Source organism: Oryctolagus cuniculus, chromosome 18, assembly GCF_051225735.1.
Source record: "Oryctolagus cuniculus isolate XC-2025 breed Fujian yellow rabbit chromosome 18, ASM5122573v1, whole genome shotgun sequence".
Classification (NCBI taxonomy): Eukaryota; Metazoa; Chordata; class Mammalia; order Lagomorpha; family Leporidae; genus Oryctolagus; species Oryctolagus cuniculus.
In genome coordinates, this window is record NC_142884.1 from 12,218,296 (window position 1) to 12,234,766 (window position 16,471).

General features: G+C 58.3%; 1 protein-coding gene across 13 annotated transcripts; it reads right to left on the reverse strand.

Annotated features, from left to right (window-relative positions):
- On the reverse strand, positions 1-4,640 carry LOC100359185 (insulin growth factor-like family member 4). 13 transcript variants are annotated; one of them, XM_089320539.1, is made up of 6 exons: positions 4,566-4,640; positions 4,196-4,261; positions 3,859-3,909; positions 3,500-3,762; positions 3,271-3,337; positions 1-612 (listed from the first exon to the last, which is right to left on the reverse strand). In XM_089320539.1, exons 1-6 carry the CDS (start codon positions 4,591-4,593, stop codon positions 131-133), a joined length of 957 nt encoding a protein of 318 aa, XP_089176665.1. In that variant the 5' UTR covers positions 4,594-4,640; the 3' UTR covers positions 1-130. The 13 variants fall into 13 exon arrangements, 8 of the variants coding, with proteins under 8 accessions (XP_089176665.1, XP_089176664.1, XP_089176666.1 ...); XM_089320538.1 differs by having other exon boundaries at positions 3,458-3,762; XM_089320540.1 differs by lacking the exon at positions 4,196-4,261 and having other exon boundaries at positions 3,458-3,762.
- Between the last annotated feature and the right edge of the window lie 11,831 nt (positions 4,641-16,471).

Below are 16,471 nucleotides of genomic sequence, written 5' to 3' on the forward strand. Positions count from 1 at the left end.
CAAACCAGAGTCTCACGGTGGGGGGGGGGGGTGCTTTCCCAGAATGGAGTCTCAAGTGCTCCAAAATGGAGTCCCTACTGTCAAGGTGCTACTTCACTCTGTCTTATTTTCACAGCTGTACCAGGAAGGTTTAAACCTGTAAGCTTAAGCTTAACTTTTTACACCCGCACATATACAATTTTAACTGTTCACCCCAGCTTCCTCTGTGGTCCTGGACAAAATCGCCGATCCTGCGCACGGCATCCGAGTGGGGAAGACAGAAAATCGAGTAAAAGCCCCTGGTGACTGCTAAACCGCCCAGATACTCAGGCTTCGCGGAGTGACACCTTAGGCGCGGCTCCCAGTGGGGCCCAGGCTCGCGGCCAGCTCTGAGCTTGGACGTGGTCCCCCCCGCCCCGTTCCCCGCCGCCAGGGGGCGCGCCATCCAGGTGAGTCCCCCCCCCCCCCCGGGGGCGCCGGGCGGGGGTCCCGTCCTGCGGCTTCCCCGAGGGTCCCCGGCTCCCAGCGGTTTGCTGGTCGCAGCCACTACACGAGGATCCAAGCGAAGCCTCCGTGTTTGACCCCGACGCGCACAGTCGACAGCGGTTCGGTTCCCAGCGCACCCTGCGGGAGCTGACCAAACAATATGTATTTCCTTTTGAATTTCTTGGTCTCTCCGTAACCTCATTGTGGACAAGGACTTCCTTTTTTGTTGTTTATTTCCTTATTCCCACGGCCTAAGTGGCACGTAGTATGGGATGAATAAATGAAAATCAAGACAATAAAGGGACAATAAAACAGGACAAATAAATGAGAAACAACCTGGCCGGACGAGTTTTACCAGGACTACAGATTGCGAAAGGTTAACAAAGTGGTAAACAAAGCAAGAACATGTGTGGGAAAACAGCGAGAGAGGACGTCTCTGTTATTTAAAATTGTTCTGCGTCTGTTATGCTACAAATGAGTGCCCGACACAGGAGTTCATGCTGATTACTGTTAATTACTGCTGTTATTAGTCAAGTGACACACAATTACTAATTCAGGTAGCAAAATGTATCTATCTCGGGCTGGCGCTGTGGCGTAGCCGGTAAAGCCACCACCTGCAGTGCCGGCATCCCAAATAGACGCTGGTTCCAGTCCTGGCTGCTCCACTTCCCATCCAGCTCTCTGCTGTAACTCTGACTTTCCAAAAAATAAATAAAGGTTGTTTTAAAAAAATCCATATCTAGCAAATGTGGGAAACTCAAAACTATCATAAGGAACAAAATGAAATGATTTGGAGGCTATAAAATCAATGTACAAAGCTCACTGTTGTACTTTCTGCTCTCAGGAACCACAAATACGTGGAAATGGGAGGCTGTGCTAGTGGTCTAGCGTATGAATTACACAGCGATGCCTTTAATGGAAAGAATGCATGGAGAGGCCGGCGCCGCGGCTCACTAGGCTAATCCTCCACATTGTGGCACCGGCACACCGGGTTCTAGTCCCAGTCGGGGCGCCGGATTCTGTCCTGGTTGCTCCTCTTCCAGTCCAGCTCTCTGCTGTGGCCCGGGAGTGCAGTGGAGGATGGCCCAAGTGCTTGGGCCCTGCACCCCATGGGAGACCAAGAGAAGTACATGGCTCCTGCCATCCGATCAGCGTGGTGCGCCGGCTGCGGCGGCCATTGGGGAGTGAACCAACGGCAAAAGGAAGACCTTTCTCTCTGTCTCTCTCTCACTGTCCACTCTGTCTGTCAAAAATTTTTTTTAAAAAGACTTATTTATTTATTTGAAAGTGAGAGTTACACAGTGAGAAGAGAGGAGGGAGGGAGGGAGGGAGGGAGGGAGAGAGAGAGGTCTTCCATCCTATGATTCACTCCCCAGTTGGCTGCAAGGGCCGGAGCTGTGGCGATCTGAAGCCAGGAGCCAGGAGCTTCTTCCAGGTCTCCTATGTGGGTGCAGGGGCCCAAGGACTTGGGCCATTTTCTACTGCTTTCCCAGGTCTTAGCAGAGAGCTGGATCAGAAGTGGAACAGCCAGGACTTGAACCAGTGCCCATATGGGATGCCAGCACAGCAGGCCAGGGCGTTAACCTGCTGTGCCACAGCGCCGGCCCCACAGCCTCTGTTTTAAGCTTGAGTGACCATGCTAGGTAGTTTCTGTGTTCTGCCGAGTGGGATCAGTGTATTGTCACTGTCTTAGTTTTGGACTATAGTTGGTTTCAGACCAGAGTCTCACGGTCGGGGATTCTTTCTCAAGGTGGAGTCTCAGGGGCTCTAAAATGGAGTCCCTCTGGTCAGGGTGTCACTGCAGTGACGTGCAGAAGAAATAACAAGGGGGGGGGGCCCTGTGCCTCAGCAGGTAAAGCCGTGGCCTACAGTGCTGGCATCCCATATGGGCACCGGTTCGATATCTGGCTGCTCCTCTTCTGATCCAGCTCTCTGCTGTGGCCTGGGAAAGCAGTGGAAGATGGCCCACGTCCTTGGGCCCCTGCACCTGCATGGGAGACCTGGCTCCTGGCTTCAGATCGACGCAGCTCCATCCATTGTGGCCATTTGGGGAGTGAACCAGCGGATGGAAGACTTCTGTCTCAATCTCTGCCTCTCCTTCTCTCTCTCTGTAACTCTGACTTTTAAGCAAATAAATAAATCTTCAAAAAAAAAAGTAATATTTGGGGGCCGGTGATGTGGTGTAGCAGGTTAAAGCCCAGTCTACAGCACTAGGATCCCACATAGGTGCCAGTTTGAGTCCCGGCTGCTCCACTTCTGATCCAGCTCTCTGCTGTGGCCTGGGAAAGCAGCAGAAGATGGCCCACGTCCTTGGGTCCCTGTGCCCGCATGGGAGACCCGGAAGAAGCTCCTGGCTTCTGGTCAGCCCAGCTCCAACCATTGCAGCCATTTGGGGAGTGAACCAGCAGATGGAAGTCCTCTCTCTCTCTCTGTCTATACCTCTCTCTATAACTCTGTGTTTTGAACAAATAAATCTTTTTTTTAGGTTATTATGTGTAGCTGTCTTAGAATGAGTTGTGTTGCTGTAAAAGAGACAGCTGGGTCAGAAAGTAGAAGACAAGGAGCAGCACCCAGCAGGGTCCTAACCCTGCGTTAGCCCGTGGAGGAAGCAGAATGTGAGAGGCGGCCTGGCTGGGCAGCAACCCACTCTCCAGGGAGGTGACCCCTCTGCCCCTGACCTGACAGCCTCCCCCGCAGCCCACTTCCCAACACTGCTGTCCTGGGAAAGTGACATCTGACCCAGGGACCACGGGGGCTACAGCAGTGCAGCACAAGTGACCCCCACACATCAGAGTCTGGGGCGACCTGCGTCTGCTCTCCAGGCCGGTGCAGATGAGGTGGAATCTGGCAGAGGTCCGGTCAGGGGCTTTTCCTGCAGGGAAGTTGGTGGGGGGCAGAGGGGCAGGGGATGGGGGGAGACAGACGGGAGGCCAGCGGTTACGTGGCTACCCAGAGATGGCAAGGGAGAGTCTGCCCGCCGAGTGGGACTCACCCTCCTCCCCTCTCCAGCAGGGCCTGGATCCCAGACCCTCACCTGGGCGCAGATCCTGGAGATGGGGGACGTCCTGCAGTCGGACTTCACCCCGGGCAGCTTAAGCCTCACCACTCTGTCAGTGTGCGAGCCCACGGACTCCAGGCAGCAGCGCTGGAAGCAGGGCCAGTAGCGGCAGTGGGGGCCACAGAGGCGGGTCCGGTTCAGGGGCAGGATGGTGTCGTCGTCACAGCACTGCTCCAGGGGGTTGTAGGCCTGGTCCCCGCACCTGGGCGCCGGCTGGCACAGCCACAGATCGTCAGGCCCTGCAAAGCCAGAGCTGGGTGGGCTCCGGGGTTGTGTCCGGGACCAGCCCCAGCTCCGTGATGCTGCCTCCTCCCGCCTCATGCACCTGCTCTCACCTGGGACTCCTTCCGAGAGCGAGCCCAGGAGGGCAGAGAGGAAGACGGCAGCTGTGAAGCAGAGGGGATGAGGACGGCGCTGGGACACCTGGTCCAGGCCCCAGCGACGGCACGGAGCTCCCTGCTCACGGACGCCGCTCAGAGTGGGTCAGGGTCCTGGGGTGTGGGCGGGCAGGGGGGACACGCAGGGAGGCTCCGGGAGGAGTTAAGGTTCTGAGGCTGCAGGTACGAGGGAGGTGGCACAGCATCAGAGAGGACCGGGGTGATACGAGGAGGGAGACAAGAACTGCTTAGGGGAGAGAGTCAGGCTGGCGCCGTGCAGGGGTTAAGCTGCCACCTGAGACAGCGGCATCACCCACGGGTCCTGGTTCAAGCCCCGGCTGCTCCACGTCTGATGCAGCTCCTGCTATGCAGTGGGAAAGCAGCAGAAGACGGTCTGAGAGCGTGGGCCCTGCACCCTCGGGGGAGACCCGGTGGAGCTCAGGGCCCTGCCATTGCAGCCACCTGGGCAGGGAGCCAGAAGAGGGAAGCGCTCAATACCTCTCTCTCTCTCTCTTCCTCCCTACCTCCCTGCCTCCCTCCCTCTCTCCCCCAGTCACTCTGACTTTCAAATAAATAAGTACCTCTCTACAAGTGAAAAGAGGGTCAGGTTTCCAGCCCAGCAGGGTTGGGGGCTCTGAGGCTCCCCGGGGCTGGGGTCTCCTCACCGAGCACTCCGAGCACTCCGGGCACCATGCTTCTGAGCCGGCTGCAGGGCAGTGGGTGGCGGAGCAGCTGCACCTGTGGGTCGGGACCTGGCTAGGTGGTTTTTATACAAACTCAGACCTGTGAATCATGTGGCAACACAGGCAGCAGGGCCTGGGAAGGTGGGGACGGCACAGACAGCAGTCATTGAGTAACAGCTCCTGAATCTGGCCCGGGAGGCAGCCGCCTTCTCACGCCCTCCGCCCTGAGAGCCTTTTCTGGGCACAGCTGAGGGGGTGCCCAGCTGGGAGAGACCCTCCCCTGAGGGCACCCTCCCTCCCCAAACACTGGCTGTTTCCAGGCTCCCCACATGCCTTATCCCAGAAGTTTCAAGGCCCCCCCATGTCCACACCTGCAGGGCTCCTGCTTCTGCAGAGTCAGGTGTGGGAGACATTGAAGGTGCAGCAGGATCGGGGGCTCCTCCGGGGCTGCAGACTCTCCACCAGGGAGTCGCCAGGGACAGAGTCACGGGGGACCCTGGGGTCCACGGTGCCTTTTTCTTGTTGCTCTAAGGGTCTTTGACCAGAGAATTGTTCCCCCGGTTTGTCATTGCTGTCTGCCCGTCAGCATCACTCCGTTGTGAGTGCAACGCCTGTGGGGTTCTCAGAGGCTGCCCCTCTGTGTTCCGGGGCTCCCCAGGGAGGCTGACACAGCACTGGGGCAGAGGCCTTAGGGGGCATCGCTGGCGGCAGGGACTCTCCTGTCCCGGGTCAGAGGAGGAGGCTCCACCTGCAGGGTCTGATGGCTGCGTACAGAGCCGCTTGCTCCCTCCTCTGCGGGTGTCAAGTCGGTGCCTCTGCTTCCCCTGCACCCTAACAGGAGTCCCCTGGTTGCCAGACGTCCCCCACTGACAGAGCAGCTGCCGGGAAATCAGGCCTGCGAGAGCCACGGTCCCAGATGCATTCGCCCGATGACTGAGGTGCTAGGCTGGGGTGCTGGGCCCCACCATCGTGTGGATCACGCCCTACGCCTGCTCCCACGGTCACCCAAAAGACAGGGACTACGGGTGGTGCCCCCTCTGCCGGGTTCTACATAGCCTGCTGGAATTTGCCGACTTCCGCCTCTGCTGGCCGCTCTACCTCCTCTGCTTGCCCAAGCTCCAGGGTCAGGCCCTCACAGAGGTGACAGCCAGTGGGGACACGTGTACGCTGGGCTCATTCAATGGAGAAACGTGGCTGAGTTGCCGCCTGATGGGGAGTCCCTGACGGATTGTCACCTGTTCCACCCTTCACACTGGCTTTCCTCCCCTCTTGCACACTTGGGGGCTATGATGGGTAGAGGGCAGGGAGCATTCGTTATGAAATGGCTGACTTTTGCAACGAATTGGAAAAAAAATTGAGTTCGTTACCTACACAGAGAAAGGAAGACTAGCCATAGGTTCCTGGTACCCGTGTCCCTTGCGCCAAGTGACACTGAGACAGCCAGACAGCTGAACGGGAATAATAGGACATGGGGTCGGCGCTGTGGGACAGCGGTTCACCCCGTCTACAGTACCGGCATCCCATATGGGCACAGTTCGAGTCCCGGCTGCTCCACTCCCAATTCCAGCTTCCTGCCAAGCACAGGACATCAAGGGGGAGGTTCTGGGAGACGGGGCTGCTCTGTGCAGAGACCACATCGCCAGAGCCTGACCCATAGGAGGGGCTTCACCAAGGCCAGTCCCTGCCCTGCCGCCTGGCAGCCTCGTGCAACCTGTCCACTCATGGGCCTTGAAGGTCACTCTCTGGTTCTGCAGGGGATGGATACTCTTCAGTACAGAAACCTCTAGTGCACACATATGTGCTCTGAGTAACTAACAATGCTGACCAAGTGAGCCCATGTGCGTCAGAACTGCCCCACTACATATGCATGAGCCAGTTGGGCTGGGCAGGTGCAGGGAGCCCCGTGTGAGTGCTGAGGGCCCGTTCCTCGGTTCACTTTGCAGCCTGCAGGGCCCAGTGTGCGTTTGCTGGCATCGCCCTCCACACCTGCTTGCGTCCATCGCTCGCATCAGCACTGGATTTCATTTCTTTTTTTTCCCTAAGAAGGGAATGTCGCATTGTTAAGAAAATACAGAGAGCATCGGGAGATCAAAATAAACACACAAACTCCCTTTCTCAGTGCAGGCTCGGTCAAGGTCAAGACGCTGATTCCAGAACTCCAGGGCATTTCTGAGAACTGAGGGTCCTGGGGCTGAGCCGCGGTGGTGGTGCCGTCTTGATTAGCTGAAGAGAAAGGAGCTCCATTAAATAGTTAAAGATTACAATAATTTGTTCTACCTGAAAGGTGCGGGTGGAGCTAGTGAAACAGGGAGTGACCTCCCACCCAGGGGGCGCTGCCCAAACGCCTGCAACAGCTGGGGTGAATCCAGCCAAAGCCGGTGCTGGGACTCCCGCGCAGGACAGACCCAGCTATGTGGCCTCATCTCCGCCCAGGGTGTGAATTCCTGGGCTCAAGGGTGGACTCCCCCTCAGGCTCTCAGATATGGGACCTGGGTGCCCAGACAGCTCCGGAACCACGCCCACGACAATGCTCCTCTCGAGATTAGAAAACAACAAAGCACCAGGAGGGGCGGAGTCAGGGCCGCCAGGGGCTGCGTGGTCACTTCCCGTGCAGCGCACGCACGGAGCCGCCCTGGGTGCTGGGGGCGCCGTCGGGTGGAGAGGACGCTCGGGGAAGCTTCCCAGGTGCTCTTCCTGCTGCGGCTGAGGCGAGATCTCTCATCACCGCCCCAATAAGCAGGAGCCATCAGGCTCGGCGCCCAGAGAGCCCAGGAGCCAACACCTGAGCGTCCCCAGAGCTCCGCAGTCGCGACTCGCAGCCGCCCAGCCCTTGATTTAATTTGTTGATTTTATTAACTAGCAATCCTTGAGCATTTTCTGAGTACAGTGCAATATCGCAACCCCTGACACAGCACCAGCTGATTAAACTGAAGCGAGTTTCCGCCGTCCTGCTGGGTTAAACTCCCGTGGGAACTCAGGTCCTCTGTGCAGCTCCTGGGGGCAGAGCCAGCGCTGGTTCCCACAGAGAAGGCAGCGGCTGCTCTGTCAGTGCGCGTGGTCAGCTCTGCTGTTTTCTGAGCCGTCCGTCATGTGTCCTCGGCCGTAGGACTTGGTCAAGATTAATTGTGCTCAGTGTGCAGGTTTGGTCTGGCCCTGTGGACCTCAGCTTCAGTGCTGGCCCAGGCCGCTTGAATGGACTCCTTTGTAAACTACTGAGGCCCCAGGCGCGTTGTCCCCTCCAGGAGTCCCGGGAAGCAGCAGCGAGTTCGTGGTTCTCCCCGGTAAGCTTCCTGCGCACGGGTGTCTGGGCTTTCGCGTGGTGGGGGCGCCTCCTCCCCAGTGCCTCCAGTCACGTCCTGTTCAAGCCATCAGAACAAGGGAGTCTGAGTTTATTTTGCAGCAAAACTTTCTCACGGCGCTGCATTGTGGCACAGAGGGCAAAGCTGCCTCCTGGGCCCTGGCGTCCCACACGGGTGCCGGGAACATCCTGAGGCTCCACTCCCATCCCACTCCCTGCTAATGCGCCTGGGAAAAGCCACAGAGGAGGGTCCGAGTCCCTGGGCTCCTGCACCCACCTGGGAGACAGGGAAGAAGCTCCTGGCTCCTAGCTTTGGCCTCGCCCAGTTACGGCCATGGTGGTCATCTGGGGAGTGAACCAGCAGATGGAAGATCTCTCTCCCTGTCTCTGTCTCTCTGTAAGTCTGACTCTTAAAATAAGAAATCCTGAAATGAAATTTTTTGAAATCAGTATATGGCTTTCCAGTTTTCTGTTTAAAATTTTGTTTTCATTTTATTTGAAGGTAGACAGATAAATCTCTCACACACACATTTACCATTTATTTATTTATTTTTATTTTTTTATTTATTTTTTTTTTTTATTTTTGACAGGCAGAGTGGACAGTGAGAGAGAGAGACAGAGAGAGAAAGGTCTTCCTTTGCCGTTGGTTCACCCTCCAATGGCCGCCGCTGCAGCCGGCGCACCGTGCTGATCCGATGGCAGGAGCCAGGATCCAGGTGCTTTTCCTGGTCTCCCATGGGGTGCACTGCCCAAGCACCTGGGCCATCCTCCACTGCACTCCCTGGCCATAGCAGAGAGCTGGCCTGGAAGAGGGGCAACCGGGACAGAATCCGGCGCCCCAACCGGGACTAGAACCCGGTGTGCCGGCGCCGCAAGGTGGAGGATTAGCCTATTGAGCCACGGCGCCGGCTTATTTATTTATTTTGACAAGCAGAGTTAGACAGTGAGAGAGAGACAGAGAGAAAGGTCTTCCTTCCGTTGGTTCACCCCCCAAATGGCCACTACGGCTGGAGCTGCACCGATCTGAAGCCAGGATCCAGGTGCTTTTCCTGGTCTCCCATGGGGGTGCAGGGCCCAAGCACTTGGGCCATCCTCCACTGCACTCCTGGGCCACAGCAGAGAGCTGGACTGGAAGAGGGGCAACCGGGACAGAATCTGGTGCCCTGACTAGAATCACTACGGAAGCAAGAAAAACAGGAACAGACGAGAAGAGCAGTAACACCCGCTGTGGGAAGAGACGTGGGAAACTGGGAAGCTCATTCCCCTCCTGGCGGGACCAGGCGTGAGTACATCCACCTGGGAACTCCTGGCCGTGTCCTTTAAAGCCACACGTTTTTGTAATGTAGAAATTCCGCTCTAGACCTGTGTAGCTGAGGTGAGGCATGTCGGGCGGGGCCAGCCGTGAGTGACTGAGCTGGCCGAGCCGGCACCCCAAGCTGGGGCTGCAGGAGCTGCCCCGGCACCGACTCCTGGTGCAGCACACGCAGCCCGGGGATGCGCACGCGGCAAGGGGCTCATGGGTTTCTGAAGAGCGGACCACGCAGGATGAAGGGGAGCTCTCCGCGCAGACTGCTGCCGCGCCGCCTCTGATGGCCACAGGAACACTCAGGGAGCATCCAGCTCCCTGCTCATGTGCCTGGGAAGGCAGCAGATTTGGGCTCAAGTCCTTGGGCCCCTGCCACCCACATGGGACAGAGTTCTGAGCTCTTGGCTTCAGCCTAGCCCAGCCCTGGCCATGGTGGCCATTTGGGGTTTGAAACACTAATGGAAGATTCTCTCTCTCAAATAAATAAGTAAATCTGAAGAAAAAAAGAAAGTCAAGTCAAGGTTAACAATTTTTCTTTGCTTTCTTTTTAAAAAAATTATTTATTTATTTATTTAAAGGCAGAGTTACAGAGAAAGAGGATGAGAGAAGGGAGGGCGGGTGGTCCATCTGCTGGTTCACTCCCCAAATGGCCACAATGGTTGGAGCTGGGCTGATCCAAAGCCAGGAGACAAGAGCTTCTTCTGGTCTCCCACGTGCGTGCAGGGGCCCAGCATGTGGTCATCTTCTGCTGCTTTCCTAGGCACAGTAGCAGGGAGCTGTGTTGGAAGAGGCACAGCCAGGACATGAACCGGCACCCACCTGGGATCCCAGTGCCACAGGCGGTGGCTTTCCCGGCTGCGCCACAGCACCGGCCCCTCTTTGCTTGTTTTTTTTTTGGATACATTTGCATTGTCTTATGACTTCTGTATTTTTATAAACTCAAGAAAGTTCAAAATCTGCCCTTTATTTCTCACAAAGTGTTTCTGGAGACAGTCTAGTGTTTCCAAGTTCTGCAGCAGGGTCGGTGCCCACAGGTTGCAGGCAGAACCGAACGCTGGCTGGAAAAAGGCAGATCCGACTCAGACTCGATGCCAAACTCAGGCCCTGGGAGGGGCTGATTCTTATTAAAAACTCGTGGGTGGCTGGATGAGTAAGTCGCAGATAATTCTATGATGTGTCTATTTGCTTCACAGGAAGACCTACTTCTTTATTTAAAAATAGATTTTTCTATACTTTTTTTTTTGACAGGCAGAGTGGACAGTGAGAGAGAGAGACAGAGAGAAAGGTCTTCCTTTGCCGTTGGTTCACCCCCCGAATGGCTGCCGCAGCCGGCACGCTGTGGCCTGCACACCGCACTGATCCGATGGCAGGAGCCAGGTGCTTCTCCTGGTCTCCCATGGGGTGCAGGGCCCAAGCACTTGGGCCATCCTCCACTGCACTCCCTGGCCACAGCAGAGAGCTGGCCTGGAAGAAGGGCAACCGGGACAGAATCCGGCGCCCCGACCGGGACTAGAACCCGGTGTGCCGGCGCCGCAGGCAGAGGATTAGCCTAGTGAGCCACGGTGCCGGCCACTTTTTTTTTAAAAAATTTGTTTGAAAGGTAGATATATGCATAGAGAAGGAGAGAGAGAGAGAGACAGAGAAAGAGAGAGAGAGAGGTCTTCTGCCCACTGGTTCACCATGCAAAGTCCACAGAGGCTGGACTGGGCTGATCCAAAACCAGGAGCCAGGAGCTTCTTCCAGGTCTCCCACTGGGTGGCAGGGGCCCAAGCACTGGAACCACCTCCTACTGCTTTCCCAGGCACATTAGCAGGGAGCTGGATTGGAAGTGGAGCAGCCAGGACTCGAACCAGCGCTCATGTGGGATGCCAGCACTGTAGGTGGAGGCTTAACCACCGACGCCACAGTGTCAGTCCCAGAAACACTTGCTCCCAAAGTTCCTTGCTTGTGTGAAGTTTGAATAAAGAAACTATTTGAAAGGGCTTTCAAAGACACCTGGGAACCCCAGCTGACAACAACGGTGTTGGATGTAATCTCACGCCCGGCTCAGCCAGGATCAAGTCAAATATTCCACAGGTCATGTCTTCACCCTGGTTCAGCTGGAGCAGGCGTCAGTCCAATGACCTTATCTCATCCCTGGTACAGAATCATGCAGACCACGCCCTCTGCGCACACAGCCCCGCCCATGAGAGGGACCCAGGGACGCTGCCCCAGCCCCAGCTCACGCGGCCTGGAAGCTGCAGCCTGGAGCCCTTGGAGGCCCCTGCGGTGTCCAGGCCAACAGCAGCCTTGCTGTCCACACCCGGAGCAGCTGGGAACCCTCTGCCCCTCGGGGACCTCAGGACAAAACACACAACGGTGCGCACCGGACCCCTCCCTGGACGCGCGGCTGTGGGAGGTGGCGTCCTGCTGATCTCCAGCCTGGCTGTGTGCCCACGGCTGCCCGCGTGCTCACCTGCGCCCCACAGCGGGGCACAAACGACGCGGGAGCAAGACGGGGACGCAGGGAGCCACAGTTGGGCTTCTCTGTCCGCAGAGAGCGGAGGGGAGCCCGAGGGTGCTGGGGCAGGGGGGAGGGCGAGAGCGAGGGTGAGGGCGCGGACGAGGGCGCCGGTGAGGTCGAGGGCGAGGGCGCGGGCGCGGGCGCGGGCGAGGGCGAGGGCGCCGGTGAGGGCGAGGGCGAGGGCGAGGGCGCGGGCGAGGGCGAGGGCGAGGGCGAGCTGACCCGGCGAGAAGGCACGAAACGTGGGCGTCCTCGGTGGTGGAAGGTGGAGGAACATGGCGTGCAGGGTGCTGCCGTGGGCACTGCGCCTGCGCACAACTTGGGCGTCCCCCAGCACGTGTGTTCTGGGCTCCCGTGAGCGCACGGCGAAGCCGGCCTGGCTGTGCTTTGTGAGCTTGGGGAGCGTGGGCTGTGTCCGTGCCCGGGAGCCAGGGCCCCAGGAGACAGAGCTGAGTGAAGGCCGTCACGAGGTCCTGCCCGCCTCTCACAGGGACGGTGACAGCACCTGTCACCTGGACGCCCCCCCCCCCCCAGGACAGCAGCTCTGTCCTCATCCATGCGCTCTGTCCCGCTGCCTGCACCGCACCTCAGGGAGTCCCTCCGTGTCTGCAGAGCGGTGGAGCGGGGATATTTCAGTTTACAACCAAGTGTGCACCTGCGCCCAGCCTCAGGGCTTAGGGCCAAAGCTCTGCACAGGGATTAACTCACTGGGGTGCCCTGGTTCTAGGAACACCTGCAGATATCCCTGCTTTCTGGAGAGACTGTGTGTGTGCGTGTGTGTGTATGTGTGTGTAATGTGTGTGTGCATGTGTGTGCGTGTGTGTGTAGTGTGTGTGTATGTGTGTGTAATGTGTGTGTGCATGTGTGTGCGCGCGCGCGCGCGTGTGTGTGTGTGTACTTACTTATGTGTGACCATGGCAGAAGTTTGATTACCAGTGGGGACCTGCCTTGTGCCACTGTGGCTCAGACCCCTGCTGGCAACACCAGCACCGCACAGGGGGCGCCTGTGCAGTCCTGGCTGCTCTGCTTCTGATCCTGCTTCCGGGTGCCGCCCCGGAAAGGCTCTGGGCCATGGCCAACGCGCCTGGGCCCCTGCACCCCGTGAGGGACCCGGATGGAGTTCCTGGCTCCCGGGACATTTGAGGAGTGAACCAGCAGATGGAGGATCTGCTTCTCTGTCTCTCGCTCTCTCTTCCTCCCTATTTCTGTAAAACTGCATTTCAAATAGAGAAATAAATCTATAAGCAAAGAAACAAACTGCACACTAATTGCATATTCAACACGGGCTTCGATAAATATAACGAGAGCTTTAGGATATTAGGAAAGAGACTGCTGGCAGCATCACCCATTTTTATGTTCTTGCTTCTGCCCACAGCTGTCTGGTGAACAGAGCTCAGGGAACCTGTGAGTCATCGGAACTCCGGCCCTAGTGCACCCCTGAGCCCTGGCCCAGGTCCCTGCTGCTCCCTGCGTGTTGGGCTACAGGGAAGGGGCCCACTCACAGCTCTTGGTCTCTGCAGGGCGCAGTCGGGTGAGGAGCAGTGAGGAGAACGGAGCTCCCTCCCCCGACCCTCACACGCAGCCATGGGGCTGGCAGCCCTGGTGGAACAGGAACACGGGGTGCTGCACGCCTCGGGACGCCCGTGGAAATGAGAAGAATGAAGATGCCGGCTGTCAGCGCCCACTCCTGTGTCCAGTGCTCAGCGCCCTGCGGGGCCGAGGTCAGGGCATGGCCTCCGCCCACGGGGCACTTGGTCACCGCGGGTCGCCCCACAGTGCAGCTCTGACCAGGGCTCCCACCTGAGCCCCTCAGGAGGTGCCCCCTCCTCTGCAGTGCACTGGAGGTCAGCGGTGTGTCCTGGCCAGGAGCCCCCACGTGTGGCCCAGGTCCCCGTGAGCTCCCGCGTTTTCTCCAGTGCTGCAGGTGCCTCCTAATGCATCAGGAAGTGCGGGCGAGGGCGAGGGCGAGGGCGAGGGCAAGGTCTGGGGGCCCAGGCTTGGGTCACCCTACCCCGGACCCTCACACAGCTGATGCGCGAGGTGGCAGAGACGGATCGGGGCTGGGGCTGGGGCTGTTTGGCTCAGTGCTGGCCGTGGGTCAGGTCCTTCCAGAGGCGGGCACTGGTTTCAGATCCAGCCCGGCCCCTCCCACACTTAGCTCAACTTGCATTTTTTCTCACGGTCCTTGCCTCAGCCGCCCTACCCCGCACAGAGGTGGAACCCACAGTTCCACACCCCTCCTCTACCCCTGTAATCAGCCAGCTGATCATATCTGCCCTCTTCCTGTTTTGTTTTCTTTCTTTCTTTCTTTCTTTGAAAGGCAGAGTTCCAGTGAAAGAGAGGTATGACAGAGACAGAGAATCTGCCATCCGCTGGTTCACTCCCCAAAGGCTGCAATGGCCGGAGCTGAGCCAATCCGCAGCCAGGAGTCTGGAGCTTCCTCTGGGTCTCCCACATGGGTGCAGGGGCCCACACTTTTGGGCCATCTTCTGCTGCTTTTCCAGGCCATTAGCAGAGAGCTGGATGGGAAATGGAGCAGCCAGGACTCGAACTGGCACCCACATGATGTACTAGCGCTGCCGGTCCTAGCTTAACCCACCGCAAGACAGCCAGCTCCAAGCCTCTTCGCCTTAACCCTCCGAGTCCCAGAGGCTGTTACGATTTTCTCTTGTGGACAAGAAAGTCTGCAAATTGAGGAAATTATTAGTCTTTCCCCAGGATTTGGCCCAAAAGAGCTTTAGGCTTTCAAATCTAGAAAGGGCAAGAAACACCCATTTTTAAAGTAAAATCCAACCGTACCTGCGACTCCAGAGCTGAGGGAGGCGCTGGCTGGCGACTGGGTCTGGATGGGCTGGAACAGCAGAGTGGAACACAGCTGCGTGTGGAAGTGTCGAGTGCACAGCGGTCAGCCCCAGTCTCCCGCAGCCCTCCCCCCGCGGAGGGCTGATGGTTCACGGCCCGCTCAGCTCGGAATCCCGTGGGCACAGGCTGGGCGCTCAGTCAATCACTTACATTCATTGGAAACCAAGAGGTGCCCACAGACACCACTAATGTTCCATTTAACCTTTTCAAAAGAAACACACACACACCCAAACACACACATGCAAACACACACTTGCAAACACACACAGGCATATAACTGATCTCCGGCCCACTCCAGCCCTGTGTCATCGCTGGCTCAGTTCAAGCAGCTCCTCCTGGGGCGGGCGTTAGGCCTCATGGCTGAGATGCTGCTCCCGCATCCCACCCCAGAGCTCCTGGCTCCAAGTCCTGACGCTGCTCCCGACGGCCCCTCCCTGCTAACGGAACCCTGGGAGGATGAAGGCCCCTCCCACCCATAGATGGAGTTCTGGGTTCCTGGCCTTGGCCTGACCCAGCCCTGGATGTGAGAGGCATTTGATGAGTGACCCAGGGGTGGACGATTCTCTCCCTCTCCCTCTCTCCCTCTCTCCCTCTCACTGTTTCTACCTCTAAGTAAATACAGAAGAATCTGCAGGCTCGTCCTCAGAGCAGTCCCTCCCCTGCGCTCATCCCTGGTCCCAGCGTCAGCTCCGCTCTCCGGGGAGCACTTGCAGAAGGGACGCCTCAGGAGCCCGCGTGCGGCCCGGCGGTGGGGACACGGTCACAGCACCCGCAGACTAAGCTGCCACAGCTGCGTTGGAGTCCAGCCCTGGCTCCTGACTCCAGCTTCCAGCTAACGTAGACCCCAGAAGGCAGCGGTGATGGCTTTAGTAGTTGGGTCCCTGCCGCCCATGCGGGAGACCCGGCTGGAGGGCTGGGCTCCCGCCCTGGCCTGGCCTGGCCCTGGTGGTCGCAGCATTCAGGGAGTTGGTACGAATGGGAGCTCTCTCTGTCAGGGCGTCGCCACTCAATAATGAAAGATATTTGAGGAATGACTCAGCCCCTACCCCTTCACGGCTCCTGTCCCAGGTATAGTCCTGTCTGTCTTGTCTGCGCCCATGCACTCTGCATCCAGACCAGGGCCTCGGGGCTCGGGCGGCAGCACCAGTGGTCAGGACGGGGGGCGGCAGAGGGGACCCGAACTTAATTTGATGACCACGGCCAGGAAGGACCTAATACACAGCGATCGACCCAACGGAAGGGAGCCAGATCGGCGCGGACGGCTTCACTCCACCGCCGGGGAGTCAGGGAATAAGAGGTCGAGTGGGGAGACATTCAGCGCTGGGGACGGGGTACCTCAGTGTTCTTTCTTCCCGTTTGCAACAAAACGTTCATCTCAAGGACTCAGAAAAGCATGTGACAAGGGACAGCGTGGAAACTCGCCCTCCACGGTAACGCCAAGCCCAGCCCACTGCGCCCTGAGCTGCAGGAGCCCGGCCGTTTATGGAATCGCCAGTCCCCCCGTAGGCCCCGTGACGGCAGCTGCGTGCTCCGTCAGCCATCACAGGAGGCGCCCCCTGAGCAAAGGGGACTTCCTGAACCCAGAGAACTCCCTGCAGCGCTGAGACACGGGAGGACTGGGCGGGAAAGGGTGAGGGCAGAGGGCCCACAGATGGGCCTGTGAGTGCTGCGGGAGACGCCACCGGCAGAGGTCAGAGACCCCAGAGAAGAAAAAGAGGCCCGGATTCGGGGCCTCACCCTCTCCCCTGGTGCCCTGGTGCTGCTCACGGAAGCTGCGCCTTGGCTAAGGGGACCCCAACCCCAGGTCCCGCCTCTGCCCAGCTCACATCACTGCCCCCTCCCCGTTCAGCCCAGCTCCCCTGCACCTGACGGCCCTGCAGGCCCTCTGCCCCAGCGTCATCCCCAGCAGCCAGGAACCT

What these genes read in the sequence shown, in the direction of transcription:
- LOC100359185 (XM_089320538.1), bottom strand. Translation starts at nt 4,593, where the DNA reads ATGGTGCCCGGAGTGCTCGGAGTGCTCG. An exon ending in GGGTGATGCCGCTGTCTCAG is followed by an intron (nt 3,910 to 4,195) that starts GTGGCAGCTTAA and finishes TCTGCTTCACAG; the next exon opens with CTGCCGTCTTCCTCTCTGCC. An exon ending in GCTCTCGGAAGGAGTCCCAG is followed by an intron (nt 3,763 to 3,858) that starts GTGAGAGCAGGT and finishes CTGGCTTTGCAG; the next exon opens with GGCCTGACGATCTGTGGCTG.